Below are 17,894 nucleotides of genomic sequence, written 5' to 3'. Positions count from 1 at the left end.
TTAAGTAATGAATAATATGGGCATTAAATAAAGAAAAGTAACTAAATCTAATAACATCAGAGTAAATTTTTATATTACAGAATATCATATTTTAAATACAGAACTCCCTTATTTACTTCATGATTTCAAACAAAATTTTATCACTTCTGAGTTGTTTACGCAAGAGGTCAGTGAAATACTTTCTTTTAAAATTTTCTAATGTTGGTATTTGCTTTTGTTGGGTAGAGCACGTTCGAATGTGAATTGTCAGCGTTTGTGCTGACAAACTTTACATCAGTGTGCTTTAACATTTTGGCTTTATAAACAACAATAGCTTTAAAAGATTAAGGTTTCTGGTAATAAAAATATATAACTGTTATTTATTTTGAGAATAATTATCGGATTTATTCTTTCACGCCTTCACGGACATAGAACGCTATACAAAATAATTCATAAAATATTCTCCTCCGAAATAAATCAATCAAATATTTCTTTCTTATATAGATTTGATTGCTCATCATTTCTGGATATTTTATGAAAAGAAATGTACAAAATATAGATTCAATTATTTAATTAACAGTTATTAATTAATGTAGCGTTCGATGATACACACAAAACTAGTAAAGTTTGAAATTAATCCCGATAAAATATCTTTAGAGCAAATTTACATTTAGGAACAATCAAACTTCATTGTTATGATCCTTTATAAAAATATCTGTTTAAAAAGTGCATATTTTCTTTGTCTATAATAAAATTTAAAGACGGTAATTTATTGAAATTATTTTGTTTGTTTGAAATTAAGCACAAAACTACACGTGCTTATAGCACTGTAAGTCAGCAGACATTTTGCTGCGCCAGTGAGAAGCAATTGAAATGAGATATGAGAAGAAAACGCACTATCTTAATTCGGATAATTTATTCGACACAAGAGGGCGAGGGTGATACGTTGTTTGAGGCAAGATGGGGCGACTCGGGTAACTTAATAGTAAGTAGATCTTAAACTTTTAAGAAGTGTGGGATATTCACGGTCACGTACAAGTAGCATTTTCTATGTAAATTTAAAGAATTATAACCTTTAATCTCAATATGCCTAAAGTTAAAAGAAGTAGAAAACCACCGCCAGAAGGTTGGGAACTGATTGAACCTACGCTTGATGAACTGGATCAAAAAATGCGTGAAGGTAAGTAACACTAACAACATTGATAATGACGTCCTTAAGTTCAAATTAAATTTATTTGTTGTTTAACAAATGATTGAAATTTGAATAAAACGTCTATACCATAATATTAGTAATTAGTATTTGTAGTATAATCTAGCTAGGCCATAACGAATCGCCTGAAAATATATCGAAGATTCTTTTAACTCTTTGCGGCATTGTTATGCTTTCAAAGTTTCACTAATTCTAGTTTATTTTTATATATTATAATACATACATCAATATACTGCGCCCTTAACATTGATGAGGAAGGTTTTTTCGTACCATTCTCCTTCACTTACTAGCTTTCTGTATACTTGTGTAAAGATTGGCTAGTAAAACTAGGTCATACTTGTAGTGGCATTACAGAATCAAAGCTTAATACCTTTGCTACTGTAACTTGTAAGATATGACAGCGTTTTGATTTGGTAGTCAAGTAGCTGATATGTTTATTTAAAACATTTCATTAGTTCCACAAAATACTGAAAATTGTGGGATATGCAAGTAGGAAATGTCATTGATTTTTAAATAGTGAAAAAAAAATTCCACAGTTAAAAATAAATGGATATATACTATTTAAATAATAATTAATGAAAAACAATTAACAAGCATACTTGTAAATTTACCAATTGCATCCTGTAAACAATTAATTAAAACAATGCAATTAAAATTGCTTTACCTGGTAACCTGAGACATTATGTGAAACTTTTTACAAGGTTAGATAAAATGTAACACAAGTAAAATATTTGAATTGAAACCCATATATGAGGATTTATATTAATAAATGAAATGAAAACTGTAAAGAACCAAATGTTAAAAACCAAGTATGAACTTACATAGTTACCTATTCAGTTGGTTGCATGGTTGATAGATGCATACCTATTATGAAGTAAAGTTAGCTGTTGTTAAGGCAACATATTGTCTGCTTACAGTTCTGGTACATCATGTTTTAAATGTTGTCTGTTAGAATTGGGCAGGTACATATCAGTTTATGAATTATGTAATATGGATCTCCCAGTTTGTTGTATGGCTTCTTTTTTTTTGGTTAATTTAATGACTTATAAATATTTGTTAATGGTTTTAAGGTTGTATATGTTTTCAATTGGAAAATGCTTTTTAATGCAAGAAAACATAAAACCAGTTAAGAGCATGAAAAGAGCTATTATTTGATAATGTTTTTTTGGTGCTAACATTTGTCTCTGCAAAATAGTGGAGGAAAATTCAGTGATCTTAACCTACTTGATTTATGACTAGTGGGAAGGAATATGGTTACCTTGAAATAAACAGTGAATGTTCTATGTGTATTAGTACTGTAGATATTTTTCATTTGATGTTTGATGTACAATGATTGAATATTTTGTTTATGGGAGGTTTATATACCTGCAGCTGCAGATTCACATTCAGACACTTCCAAGGTTAAAAACTTTAATTCTCTTTGACTTCCTGATGTAAGTTAGAAGGAAAGTAAATTTGAAATATTTTGAGAAAAAAAAGTAAATTGCCAACTATGTTAAATGTAATAACAGTACTTTATAGTTGATAATTTATACTTTTATATAATAACTATAGCTAAATTATCATGTTGTAGTTGAACCTGACTAGTATTTATAGTTGCTACTAATGTTTTGCTACAAAGTTAAAGGAATATTTATGAAAAAACAAGTACTGTCTGGAAATGCAGAGTGGTTCTCTATATCTTAGCCTGTAGAATGTGTCTTAACATATGTGGATATCACTAATTAGCATCCAGTGCTGTCAATAAAAAACACTATGACCAACAGCTATTGTTATTATATTAGGATCCTGCTATATCACGGAACTCTAGGGCCTCTAAATTTTTATTTCAACTTATCCTCTCAGAATGTATTTCCAGTTTTTTTTTGGTTTTTTTTAGCTTTGTCAAACATTGTTGAAATATAAATATTCTACAAGTGACACACTTTTGCCAGATAATATTCACCATAACCTAACCAGTTATGCAGTAAAAGTAAACTTTATTTCAGGTCACATTTTATATGGAAATATGAATTTAACTAAAAATGACATGTAGTATTCACAAAACAGTTCTTTATTAGCTGCTGTATTATTGGTTGTGGCTTCATTTTTTAACATGAAGGCCACCTTGTTGCTAAACAACTGCCCTGCAAACCCCCAGAGAACCTGGTAGCACAAGATGGAAACATTAATTGCATCAATCTGCTGAAAAACATGACTTCAAAAATTCAACACCTTAACTAAGGCTTTGTATTGACTTTCAAACATAACTTTAACTAAACTTTGACTTTTCTTTCCTGCCTTAGCCAGAAGAAAATGGCTGGAAGGATTTTAACAAATGAGACAAAGGCTTTGTTAGTCAGTCTGATATTCAAGAGGTCATTGAGTAATACTGGATAACGGTATGAGCACCAGTCAGTTTTTATCTTGTCCATTAAGCTGAATGTAGTTTTATCTAGGCTGAAATTTTCTGCAAATGAAATGGTCCCCCAGTGGCACAGTGGTATGTCTGCGGATTTACACACTAAAAACTGGGTTTCGATACTCGTGGTGGGCAGAGCATAGATAGCCCATTGTGTAGCTTTGTGCTTAATTCTAAACAAACAAGCAATTCAAATGGAATGATCAGAGCTTTGACTTTTGGGACACCATACTTGGCTAGGTCCTTTTTTTTTTCATGGCTGCTGGTGGAAGCCAGTCACAATGAACTTCCTAACAGCAGAGTCTTGTGTTAACTTTTGAAATTTGCTGTACCAGTTTATTCACTAAGATCTTGCTATTGTTATGCACAGATTGAACATGAATATAATGCCTGAATCTGCTAGAAACACAGTTCATAGAACAGGAACTGCCTCATTAACATTATTCTTATCCACAAGTTCAGATATTTTATCTTCCACATCAAAATTTTGAACAGTTAGTTTAAATGCTGCAATTTGGTAAACAATGTCTGCATGTATGGCAAAGCACAGGATTAAATTCTGTAAGATGTGAGAACATCTTCAGCAAAAGTTTCATTGTTGAGATTTCTTGACATAAGATTTATGAGCAAATCCTTTTCCTTACTAGCTGTATTACTGACATCTAATTTAAGTGCTTTATCATTGCTTTCCAATGTGCACCTGTAATGCTAACACCATCAGTTGTCACATATTGGAGACAGTCCCTGCAATTTTTACAGTGTCATTAATATCCATTGCTTTCACCAAGACACTTTTAATTCCCTTGCCCTAAGCTTTTAAATTTTTCTAAGCTTTTAAATTTTTTCTAAGTGCCAGAATATGAGTTACTGCATAATAGATAGTTCAAAATATTTACAGTTGAACATGACTTATCCATGTCCTTATAAATCTAATATGGAATATTGGTAATGGATGGAGCAAAGCATGATCATTTAATTTTTATTTTTCATGTCCCAGTTTCTGACTGTTTCTTTTCTACAGCAAAATCATTATAAATGTACTATACTCCTTTTAAAATTAAACTTGAGAAGAATTATAACTTGTGACTTTCTGTAATTGGCTTGTGTATTTTTGTAAATATACAGATCAGTATCTCTTAGGTAATTTTTGGATATTTTTTTTTTATTCTAAGTCATAAATATCAGTGTATTTATCAGTAATAACAAGAAAATTGGATTATGGTGACTCTGCAACATTATTTGTGGAACACTAAACATCTTACATTTTGTAATTAAACCATCAAAATACCTTAAAGTGGTGTTCATTATGAAACTGAAGTAATAATATTTTTGGAACAGTGATATATAAAAATGTACATGTCAATATTCAATGTAGCTGTATGTCTGGAAACCTTTGTCAGGTATAGCTTTCTAACAGTGTTCAGCAATAGCTCATTTAAGAGCCTTGATATAACAATATTTACTATTATCATGATACTTGGTTTGGCATGATCTGGTGGTTTGAGCACTTGACTCCTGATGTGAGGGTTTGAATTCCTATCTCACCAAGACTGCTCTCTCTTTTAGCCATGGATGCATTATAATGTTATGGTCAGTCCCACTATTCATTGGTAAAATAGTAACCTAAGTGTTGGTTATGGGTGGTGATGACTAGCTGCCTTCCCTCTAGTCTTTCACTGGTAAATTAAGAAAGGCCAGCACAGACAGCCTTTGTGTAGGTTTGCACAAAATTCAATATTAAACAGATCACGATGCTTTGGACCGTATGTTAATTACGTGTTAAATGGCTGCCAATTTGTTGTTTTTCAAGTACAAAATGCACAAGAGACTAATGTACAGTTTATAATGCTATGCCATACTTGCTGTTTAAATTTAAGATATTTTTCTATTGAAAACACTTCTATTGTACCACTGACTACAAATTAAACAAGTAAGAAAGGGTAGCACTTGCAGTGAAAAAATCTATTTTTTTTATTTCTTACACATTAAAAGAGCTAGTGTTTTGGCCTGGTTTTTCAGAATCTCACCTTTCTTTTTGGAATTTCAAGTCAAGAAATTATAGTAAAAGAAAACATAACTGTCACTGTATCTGCAGTCACTTAACTCTGGCAAAGAGATCATGTTTTTAGTTTGAAATATGTTTAAGTAAATTGTTGGTGTTTTTCACTTCTTTAGAACACTCAACAGCCAAATTACTGTTATTACCTGGCTGTGATTGAGATTATTTTCATACCAAGCACTCGGATTTGGTTTGGTCACGAGCCTTCTTACTTTTGCATATGCTCTTATTGCTGCAGTAATTAACATTTTTTCAGAGCATTCAGAATGGTTAGTTACGTCTGCTAATTGAAAATGAATAAGAGCAGTTCATATTATTTTTAACTGTGTAATTAAAGGTTTGTTTTAATAGAAAATAATACTTTAATATTTTTCCTTTATCCTGATATTATATCAGGATATAATACTTGATACATGATATATATACATATATCCTATGTATCATAGAATTTTGTCATGTTATTCCATCACTCATTATAAATGTGTTTGAAAATACCAGTCTTATAAATTATAGATATTCCTTGTATTTATAAGAATTCTGAAAACATCAGTTTTGAAAAGTCATAATTATTTACAATAGTTGTAATGTCTGAGAAACCTCAGTTTTCTGTACCTAATTATTTGGGGTCGGCATGTGTAAAAATTTGAAAACAAATATGTATCATGATTATTTCTCGTTGTCATTGTGACCAAGCTATGAATGAATCTGGGTTCAGGAATGTCCCTAGTGTATGTAAAATGCATATTCTGTGGTGTATTGGTAGTGTTATGTTACACTGTGTAATTAATTATTTAATTTTTATTTGTGTTTGCAGTCTTCTCAAGTGAGTAATTACTACTGATGTGTTGCGTTATTCTATGAATGCCGTAAAATTTGTTTATTAATATATGATAAAACCTGTCTAAGGTGGAATTGCACAGGACGGAGTGAAATTTCCAGCTTAGACAGTGAATATGCATTTCCTTAATTATATATAATTTTTGAGCAGAACATTATACTTGCTTGACTCAAGGGAAGTGAGGTAGTTGTGAATAAAGTTATTATACTGTTTATACTATATTTATTGGAACAAAACAAAAATAGAGAATATACATAAGTACACAAAATCTTAAATTTATTGGAAGAAAGTGTCCGGTTTCAACTTTCGTTTTTTTAACAGGCTTTCGCATGCAGTTAAAAGAGAACACCAATTCTACGGCCTTTTCTTGAAGTTAATTTTTCCCCTTCATTTTTGCATACAATTTAATAGTGTTAATATAACTTAACACTTGTGATGAATTAGGAATTTCTACTTTTTCACTGTCTTTTCCATTTTGTTCATCTTCTGAATCTCTCACACTGTTACCATCTTGTGATTCTATTATAGATTTTAAATCAGTTTCTGTTAAAACATTCTTGTCAACGTTCGCAGAATCATCTTCATCAATCTTCTTGGAGTTTGAATTTCACTAGAATTGTTATAACAAATAACTTCTTCACAATCTCTGCCATTATCAAGAATAAATGCACAGTTTCAAAAGTACTTTATTATGCATTTGATTGAATGACTTAAAAATGCAATTGTATCTAACACGTCAATTTTCATGGTCATTTCACATGCTCTCTTGCAGTCATCCATGTTTAGAGTAATATGCTGAAGCATCAATTTTCTGTATTTCAATTTTATACTGTCTAATTCCATTATCTAGTGGCTGTAGAACTGATGTTATACATGAAAGTAGAAAGACTGAATGAACATTTGAAAGTTGAACTTTTGGGTGACAAGTTGCATTATCTAGGGAAGTAGAGTATTCCTATTTTCTTGTTTCATTCTGTTGTTTAATTTGTTCAGAAATTTCTTCAATATATCACTCGTCATCCACACTTTATTATTCGCTTTCCATTCCACAGGAAGTTGATTCTTCCTTCAGTTTTTGAAACAGTGCAGATTTTCACTTTTACATATTGCCCATGGTTTCCTTAGTTTTCCATCAGCAAATGCAACCAAAAGTACAGTCAATTGTTCTTTTGAATAGCGACCTTTGGAATAATGACGGCAGAAAAAAGAACAGAATATATTTAACCAATACTTACTATAACAAAATGTCCGATGGTTTATTAATATTTTAACAAATAATTAATTAAACAAAAATTTATTAAAATTTAAAGAAATTATGAATTAAATAAGAAATTAATATTTAATCAAAAACATTTTTTCAGGTTCTAATCCTACTTGTTGATAGATGAGGTAGGTGAAAGATAGTTTTCCATTCATGTTATGCAGGTTGTGCCACATAGAGGGCCTTTTATAAGAGAAATCTTAAGATAATGCTGTAAAATTTCTGACTTGTACAGGTTTCTGCCCTATGTAGTTTCTGGCTTAGACAGGTTTTACTGTATTAACTTCTGTTCAAAGCAATTTAGTATTAGGGTTGTTAGTATTTTTAATTGATAAAAGAATTATTATGTCTTGTATGTGTTGGGTTATAATATTCTTATGAAATTTGAAAATTTCTAATATTTCTAAATAAATGTTAATAATCAGCAAAACAGCTGTAGACCAGATAGTTGTTACAATCTTATTACTGATCCATTTTGGGGCAAGAATAAGGAACATAAAATTTGCACAAGGCTGAGAAAAACATTTTTTGTTCCTATAGAACATGTTATGTTGACTGGATGTATAATAGATTGAGTCAATTACACATCAACTCAGATAAATTCTTGAAACTAGGAAAATCCAAGAATCTTTCTACATCAATGTGATGAAACCATTGCTAAATAAATATACAGGCCTGCGAAAGCTAGTGCAAATTGACCTAAAGACAAAAGGCAGAAAAAAGTCTTGTAGATACTGTCCTTTTTATGTGAGCTTCTCTTGTGGAATAATCTTCCAAGATTTTCTCTACAAGTCTCTGAATTCAGCAGTTGCTGTCAATTTCATCTTTGTTTATCACAGAAATCAAAATCATGTTAAATAAAAAAAGCTGTTACTATGTTTATTTCCCAAGGCATTTCATAACTTTATTCATGAGAACATTTGAATGAATATACTTCCATATGTATATAGGAAATTTGAGATCTTTCTGTTAATGCATAAAAAATTACTATATATTTTAAGGTACTGGTTACAAAATTTGAATGGAAAGCTTAATTATTTATCATTGTATTTTCAGTATAATATTTTGTAAATCTTTAGTTTTTTGCTTTAAAAGTGTTTAAAACTTAAAGTGAAGCATTATGGGAAATGTTATCATATTTCTGGGAGTCTTATTTTGGAGAGGGGTTGTGACTGTTACAGAAGTGAGCTATAAATATTTTAAAAATTGTGGAACATTAGAAAGTAATTGATTTTCCTTTTATTTAATAACAAAAAGTTTACTTGTTCTTTATGTGAATTTCTTGTTTAGCTGAAACGGAACCCCATGAAGGAAAGAGGAAAGTGGAAGCTCTGTGGCCCATTTTTAAAATTCATCATCAGAGATCCAGATATCTCTTTGATCTATTTTATAAACGTAAAGCAATCACAAGGGGTAAAGTATATTTCTTTTATTTATGTGTAGTGTATGTACTTTATAACTATTAAATCATAAATATGGATCTATTCGTTATTATAACTACTTGTTAATATTATGATTAAACTGATTAGTCATCAGGATAAAAACTAATCAAAATTAGTGTTTCCAATTATAACTAAATTCCTAAAATAAAAGATTTGTCATAGATCCAGTAAAAAATATCAAATGCCTACATTTCAGATTTAATCAGTTGTATATTGAACTATCATTGATTAAACTGAATATCATTACTTATTTAAGAAGAAAAACAAGTTATTCACAAGTGTATTGGTTGCTTTGCTGACTTCCTGAAGTTATAATGTAAATATTGACTCAAACCAATTGTATTGAAACAAAAGTTGTTTTGCATTTATGGTATGCATGAAAATTTAACCAAATCAACTTACTAAACATATAAATATTTCTTAGTTTCAACTTCAAATAGTTTTGTGTAGTTTGATTCATTCTATAATTTTTGAATTGTGAAATGTCCAAAATTGTGTTGTTAGACACTTGTGAAAAAATTGTTTTTCATTTTATAATCTCAGTTTTTTAATGTTTATCAAAAAGTTCCATAATAACATTCTCAACTCACTAAGTCTTATGACTATAAAACACAATTAAAATGTGATGATTCTTTAGATGGAATGTCCCAGTATTGAACATTTCAACTATAGATGTTTGATTCCAATTTTCACTATTATAGGCAGGTGCATGTTCTGGTTTTCAATATGCATAATTACTTCATAGTGTTTGTGTTTATTTTTATTGGTTTTTCATTCAAATACTGCTGAAAATAAAAACTCAAAGACAATACAAAGTTACTTTTATTATAATTGAGTTCTGAGAATTTTGTCTTCAATCAGTTTCAAAACAAATTTTATAATTTATACAATCTTGGTGTACAGTAGTCACTTTTTATTCAAGTTGAAAAATATATCTTAAGTATTGATAAATACAGTTTACCCCATAAGTGGAACTGTAAAGAAATTGGTAAAAATCGTATATGCGTCAACTACAAATTGTTTTAATTTTGCAAATAAATCAGTCAACAGCATAATTTATCACAGGACAAATGGCAAGGCATAAATCCTGAGTCATGTGTGGTTCTATTTTCAGATTCTGACAGCTATCAGATTTTAATTTTACAGTTGATGTTTCAGTAGGTGGTTTTTACAAAAAGTGTTAAGTTTGAGTACTTTATTTGTGATTTTAGTTAACTTATCTGTTGCTTTTATAGCAAGGACCGAATGATGTTTTATTTACTACTTTTCATGAAATTGTTTCAAAAGAAACTGGAATATATCTTTGAAAACTTTTCGTTGATGGTAAAAGGGGATCATTAACTACCATTATGTTCCAGTATCTAAAGGTTGAATTTGAAGGCTGTATGTGTTGTTTTATAAAATGGCTTGTTTAATGGAAACATTTTTGAATTACTTTAACTTCTCAGCATTTAACTGACTTTTCATTTGATTTGTTGTAAAAAATACAAATACAGAGAGACTGTCTGTTGTAAAAAATACAAATACAGAGAGACTGTCTGTTGTAAAAAATACAAATACAGAGAGACTGTCTGTTGTAAAAAATACAAATACAGAGAGACTGTCTGTTGTAAAAAACACAAATACAGAGAGACTGTCTGTTGTAAAAACACAAATACAGAGAGACTGTCTGTTGTAAAAAACACAAATACAGAGAGACTGTCTGTTGTAAAAAACACAAATACAGAGAGACTGTCTGTTGTAAAAAACACAAATACAGAGAGACTGTCTGTTGTAAAAAAAATACAAATACAGAGAGACTGTCTGTTGTAAAAAACACAAATACAGAGAGACTGTCTGTTGTAAAAAAATACAAATACAGAGAGACTGTCTGTTGTAAAAAATACAAATACAGAGAGACTGTCTGTTGTAAAAAACACAAATACAGAGAGACTGTCTGTTGTAAAAAACACAAATACAGAGAGACTGTCTGTTGTAAAAACACAAATACAGAGAGACTGTCTGTTGTAAAAAACACAAATACAGAGAGACTGTCTGTTGTAAAAACACAAATACAGAGAGACTGTCTGTTGTAAAAAACACAAATACAGAGAGACTGTCTGTTGTAAAAAACACAAATACAGAGAGACTGTCTGTTGTAAAAAACACAAATACAGAGAGACTGTCTGTTGTAAAAAAACACAAATACAGAGAGACTGTCTGTTGTAAAAAACACAAATACAGAGAGACTGTCTGTTGTAAAAAACACAAATACAGAGAGACTGTCTGTTGTAAAAAAACACAAATACAGAGAGACTGTCTGTTGTAAAAAACACAAATACAGAGAGACTGTCTGTTGTAAAAAATACAAATACAGAAAGACTGTCTGTTGTAAAAAAATACAAATACAGAAAGACTGTCTGTTGTAAAAAAATACAAATACAGAAAGAATGTCTGTTGTAAAAAAATACAAATACAGAAAGAATGTCTGTTGTAAAAAAATACAAATACAGAAAGACTGTCTGTTGTAAAAAAATACAAATACAGAAAGACTGTCTGTTGTAAAAAAATACAAATACAGAAAGACTGTCTGTTGTAAAAAACACAAATACAGAGAGACTGTCTGTTGTAAAAAACACAAATACAGAGAGACTGTCTGTTGTAAAAAACACAAATACAGAGAGACTGTCTGTTGTAAAAAACACAAATACAGAAAGACTGTCTGTTGTAAAAAAACACAAATACAGAAAGACTGTCTGTTGTAAAAAAACACAAATACAGAAAGACTGTCTGTTGTAAAAAACACAAATACAGAAAGACTGTCTGTTGTAAAAAACACAAATACAGAAAGACTGTCTGTTGTAAAAAAACACAAATACAGAGAGCAATGTTTCGAAAGTCTTCCAGAACCCCTTGGAAATGTTGTCCTCTACACAATCTAAACAATCTATCAGGGAGCTGTTTTGTTGTTTTTGGTTTTAAATAGTGTTTAGGCTTAATATTAAAGTCAAGGTCAAAACCTCAGAAAACCATTACTTCTATAGAAGAGCACTTTACATAGACAAGATAGACTAGAATTGGGTTGAATTGTGGCTTCTATAAGATACATGCTTTGATTTGTGGAGATTAAAGTAACAGAGGTTTTACAACTTAATTGTTTATGTAACTCGAATCATCTGTTGGTCTCAAAATGATCATAATATCACCTGGAATATTCTAAGTTATCACTCTCCACTACTTTCTGTAGAACTTTATGAGTACTGTTTGAAAGAAGGAATTGCTGACAAGAACCTCATAGCAAAGTGGAAAAAGCAAGGATATGAAAATCTTTGTTGTCTGAGATGTATCCAGACAAGGGACACAAACTTTGGCACAAACTGTATCTGCCGGGTTCCCAAAAGCAAGCTAGAAGAGGTATGTACTCATGCAACTTTTGTTTGTGAATTTATTTCATTTGTACTTATATGAAGCTGTGTGCAAATTAATTAAAAAGAGGAAAGAAATAATATGTTTTTCCTTAACCTGTAGGGCAATTAAGCACTTTTAATAATTTTGCTGCTAAAATTTCAGCAGTGTATTTTCTCTAAGTAAACAGAATAACTTTGATAACAACGTTGGTTGGTTCAACCTTGGAACCACGAAAATGTATGTACTATAATTGAATTTACTGTATTTTCCCAAACTTTGAGGTTTTAGTAAGCATTTTAAAAGCCTGTTGTACAAAAAATAAGTAAATAAATAATAATAATAATTAAAGTTTCTAATAAAGTAGTCCAAGTAAAGGTTTGTCTATAAATTTCTGATGCCTTTACTGACTCAATCTGACTGAAAGGTAACTTACATGCTAAATATAAAAATCCGTAATTACATCTTACAGTTTTTATATTTCATTTGTACAACCTTTGTAACTACTTAAATTTATAAGTTTTTTCTTTAGTAAAAGTCTGTATTTTCTTTCTCTCTACCTTATTAAATTTCTTTTATTGTAATTGTACTTAAGTGTAAATGGTTGAATGTTATTTATGTATTAATATTACTGTTTATCATTCATTCCATTTATAATGTACTTTGCATTTTTCAGGGAAAAATTGTAGAATGTGTCCATTGTGGTTGCAGAGGGTGTTCAGGGTGATCAAACTTCAGCTGAATGGAAACATCAACTGAGTTTTAAAGTAATTATCAAACAGATTGTTTTTCGTAACTTTAACTTTCTGTGAAAAGAACTATATATACATACCAATATATATCAAGTTTGCAAAAGTGGTAATGCTGGTGTTGTCTTTACAGTAACTTAAACATTACACAAGTTTTATAATTTTAATAATTATATCTGAAAATTGTCCGAATGTAACTCAGATTCAAAATAGCAGTTTACTCCAGTAGTTTTAGACAATCAAATGCTGTTGCAAACATCATTAAACACCATAAAATACTTTACTACAATATTCTGATCAAACTTGAGTGAAAACCTTCTATTGGTTAGTTCTGTGAACACACATCTTCAAAGTTTTGTGTTTAAAACAAAAATTGTGACTTAAGTATCAGACTAGATATTGTATTTTTTTCTTGATACATTTCATGTACATCTGTCTACTGTGGGCAGAAACAGATTTCATGTCTATAACTTGTTTTAGCAGTTCATTTGAACCTTTCTGAATAGGACATAAGCATTATTGAAGGAATTATTATCATTATTTACTTACTACTTTGTCCCCCACTGGGAAAATGGTAAGTCTAGGGATTTAGAACACTAAAATCAGGGGTTAGATTCCCCTTGGTGGACAAAGTATGTAGCTTAATGTACCACTTTAGTTTAGCCTATTTCTAAAACCTATTTATGTTATGGAAAAAAAGAGGATACTTACTCTCCTTTAGAGGTGTTAGCATTGACAAGTCTAGACCGAATGTAAGAATTCATGGGTTATGACTTACAAAAATATCTTTGCTTTCTGTAATTGTGGATATATTTTAAAAGTTTGTCACATTCCCAACAACACAACAGTTGGTTGTGGTGGGTGCTGTTGATTAATAGGTTTTAGTCTAGATATCAGAAGTGACTATGCTCATGTAGCTCTGGGGTGGAAAATTCTAAAACCAAAAAAATCAAGCTATATTTTATATCCTACTTAATGCTACCCTTAATTACCTTTCATCATTACATATGTGTACTGGTCAAGTGTGTTAATATTATCATATGCACCATCAGTTTTGTTTTTTTTTATTGATGCTCCGAAAAACACAGTTGGTCTTAAACTAGATAATGCGATTTTGTTCATAGATGCTTTCAAAAATATTTCATCTTATATTGAATATAAATTTAATTGTTTTCCATAACTAAAGAATCACACACTACATACATTACTGGTGGGTCAAGATTATCAGAAGAGAAAAGCAGTGAGAGGTTTTAAGTAACAAGTGTTTATAGAAAGTGGCTCCAGAACAACAACTTTTGTTTCTTTTCCCAAAAGAGAATGAGCAAATACCAGCTACACCCTATGCGTAGCCCACCAGTAGATCTTCAAGCAAGGTCTTTTATTTTAACTCTCACATCACACCAGAATTCAGATACATGTTTGAAGAAGTCTCAATAATTTCAGGACTTTTTTAACTTTTGACAAAATTTCAATATTTTTAGGTTTCTTTTAGTTATTTGAAAAGCAAGACTTTCTCAGGTAATAACTTGAAGGGCTTATGGTGTTACATTGTTAAAAAAATCTAAACATACTTTTTTTGGGGAGAAAAAAGGTTCATTGTTAAAAGTACTCCAGTTATAGGGTTTCATATCTTATATCCTATATCAACTCTTTAGTCTTAACTACTTGTTCATGTATAAATAACAACTTACTTGCACAACTGATTCATAGTTCAGTGTTACTGTAATAAAATTTGCATCTTCAAAATTTATGTGTTTAGTGTTACTGACTTAATAACCAAAGGTACTAAGAATGAATGGGATAAATGATAAGGTTTTTTGTAAAACTCCAAAAATTGCAATACCTTAGAAGTGGAAGTCACTCTATTGAGAATGGTACTTCAACTGTCAGTCTTAGCTTGAAGTGTTATTAACAAAATATTTACACAGAATAAAACATTTCTTTTGGTATAATACTGAAATGTGCTTAACAAGTGAAACTGAAACATTAATCTATTGATCATAAAATGGATACCATAATGAATTTCTTCTGTATTACTTGGAAAAACTTTATGAAACATACAACCACATTTATGGGCCTTTAACTTGCTGCAAAAGATGTGTAAGATCAAACTGAGTGCTCAGCAATCACACACATTTATGAGTTGTTTGTAATATGTAAGCATATGAGTTCACATTTGATAACAAAACCAATATCATATCAGAAATAAATTTGAAGCAATGTCAGCCCAGACAGAAGTCATAGATGGTATAATGAATCTCTGTTCAGATGTTTAAATACCTCGCTCAACTGATATTCAAATGTGCATTAAGTCAGAGATGTGGATTCATGAATTTATCTATAGTGGTGTTTCTAATAACGTTTGGAGTTGCACTAAGAGATGGAAGTATGATCAACATTACAGTTGATCCAACTCATTACTGTTGGGGATTTCCTGTGTGTTGCACAACTGTTGTAGGTTGATTTTTTTACAATGAGTGTATTACTAGGCAAAACCAAAAATTATTAAATATGATACAGTAGACCCTCATAAATAGTAAATGGTATGAGAATGAGACATTAAATTGAAGAGTTGAATTTTCTTCATGAAAAGCAGTGAGAAGTAAATTACTGAGTAAATTTTGCACTGTTCTTCACCTATTAATAGTGTAAATTGTAGCATCTCCATTATTATAAAAGGTTATACCATGGTTAGTTGATAACTTCGTTTTCAGTTCTCAGTATGTGCAAGTTGGAACCTTTATATGTACTATTATACAGTGAAGCTTTTGGTGTAAAAGTTGATTTGCTGGTGTTCTGGGTGGTTGTGTTTTTTAAGGGTTTACTTTCATGGACAGTACTTGATTTGTTTGCACTGTAATAAAGCTTTTAGTGATTCTGAAGACTTCCCATTAATGTACTTTACAACTTTAGAAAACTGAAACAATAATAAACTTTAACTTACAACGTATATACCGTGCATTTAAGGGAACCCAGTTTTTAAATTACTTTACCAGAAAAGAAATGTACAACGTTAGTTTCATATTATGATGAATAATTATATTAAATAAGCAATTTTCTTGAGATTCTGTATACTTAACAACAAAGAGACTGGTGAATAATATTTTAAATAATTCTGTGTATAATAGTTAACTTATCCAGCAAGACTGGTGTTAACATCAGTAAAATCCATAAGGTTTAGTTCATAAATTAATCTGTCGTAACTCGTCTACTATTTAACTATATAAATTGAAATGTCTTAGGAGCAACTGTTGTGTAGTGGTATTATTATTATTAGAAACATTATGAAAAATACAATTGTCCTTGGAGGCGAGGGAAAGTTTTATTTGGTGTGAACGTCTTGGTGCGCTAAACTAAGTAATGATGTTTTCAAGCTTACCATAATCACTGTTACTGATGTCTGTAGGATGGTCCTGTTGGTGCAAGGTGGCATAATTCTGACCATGAACACAGTAGTGGTTCATAAAAGGGATCGCCTATTTGTTCTTTTTATTGTTATTGTTCTGCCAGCCTACAGTAAAAACAGGTAAAAAAAATGCAATAAAACTTGGGCAGTATTATTGGATCATTTCGCATCACAAAGGGTACTTGTAAAGTCATTTCTATACATTTTCATAAGCTAAAACTATAATTGTAGTGTGAACAACGTTTTTATTGCCTCTAGAAGTTTGTTTTTTCACAAATATCACTCGGAGTGTTGTTCGGTTAACCAATCGTTAATTGGACTGCGTGCATACGGGAGTACATTTGTTTTATTGTAGCAATCATACAGCAACCTCAAACCCAGAGTGATGTTAACTATTATACAACAATTTCATAGGCATAAAGCATCATTGGCTGACTCATGCTAAAAAGTGACACCTATAGGGCTAATTTAACACGTAATTAGAAAAATTTAGTTAATTGGATGTTGAGCTTGCAACAACAAAAAAAAACAAAAAACGAGGTTAAATGTATGTTTGAAGAGTGAGATTTACAACACTTGTATAACAAAATCTTCATAACTAGATTTGAAAATTACAATAAAAGTAGCGATTTATATGCCGAATATAACTTAAATTCGTGGGTTTCCTTAAAGTAAAATATTTTCAGTGATGAAACAGAATGAAGCTACAAAATAATAATAATAACTGTATAATTTTCATATACCTACTCGCATATCTAATATTCAAAATCTACTTTGAAAAGAAAATAAGAAATCGGTTCCACTAGATTAAGATTATATTTCTGTAATCGAAAATAAAAGCTTTCTTACATTTATAATACTTGGTTTCTGATGTCAAGTCTTAACTCAGTTAAAAGGTCGTTTGTTGATCTGCTGCTCAACGCGTTGTATATCAAGGTATCATTTTCAGAGTAGATATTTCCCAGCGATGTCCCCATCAAGGTCTTTTAACGTCTGTAAAATTTCACCCAGAAGTTTCATTTCTTATTTTTCGTTCTTTCTCTCATTTTAGATAAAGGAGTCTTTTGAGAATCCTAACCCTGAACTAGTGTTCTTCACAAAAAAAAATCACATAAATTACTTCAAGGGCACGAGATTTTTCACCTCCTTTAAGAATAAATAAATA

At 30.4% G+C, this 17,894-nt stretch overlaps 1 protein-coding gene and 1 long non-coding RNA gene across 2 annotated transcripts in view; one reads left to right on the top strand and one right to left on the bottom strand.

Annotated features, from left to right (window-relative positions):
* The first annotated feature begins 889 nt into the window (after nt 1-889).
* l(1)10Bb (BUD31-like protein) lies at nt 890-15,069 on the top strand. Its single transcript, XM_076453681.1, has 4 exons — nt 890-1,159; nt 9,039-9,161; nt 12,417-12,583; nt 13,251-15,069. Exons 1-4 carry the CDS (start codon nt 1,066-1,068, stop codon nt 13,299-13,301), a joined length of 435 nt encoding a protein of 144 aa, XP_076309796.1. The 5' UTR covers nt 890-1,065; the 3' UTR covers nt 13,302-15,069.
* Nucleotides 15,070-16,641: 1,572 nt separating this feature from the next.
* The window catches only part of LOC143225025 (uncharacterized), a 64,274-nt gene continuing 63,021 nt past the window's right edge, over nt 16,642-17,894 (bottom strand). The window contains exons 3-4 of the long non-coding RNA XR_013013568.1: nt 17,579-17,722; nt 16,642-16,834 (exon numbers count right to left, since the gene is read on the bottom strand). This is a non-coding gene — a long non-coding RNA (uncharacterized LOC143225025). The remainder of the gene's footprint in view (nt 16,835-17,578; nt 17,723-17,894) is intronic.

This window comes from Tachypleus tridentatus, chromosome 9 (genome assembly GCF_004210375.1).
Source record: "Tachypleus tridentatus isolate NWPU-2018 chromosome 9, ASM421037v1, whole genome shotgun sequence".
NCBI lineage: Eukaryota > Metazoa > Arthropoda > Merostomata > Xiphosura > Limulidae > Tachypleus > Tachypleus tridentatus.
The sequence above is the reverse complement of the archived record's forward strand: the minus strand, read 5'-3'. Positions and strand labels throughout refer to the sequence as shown.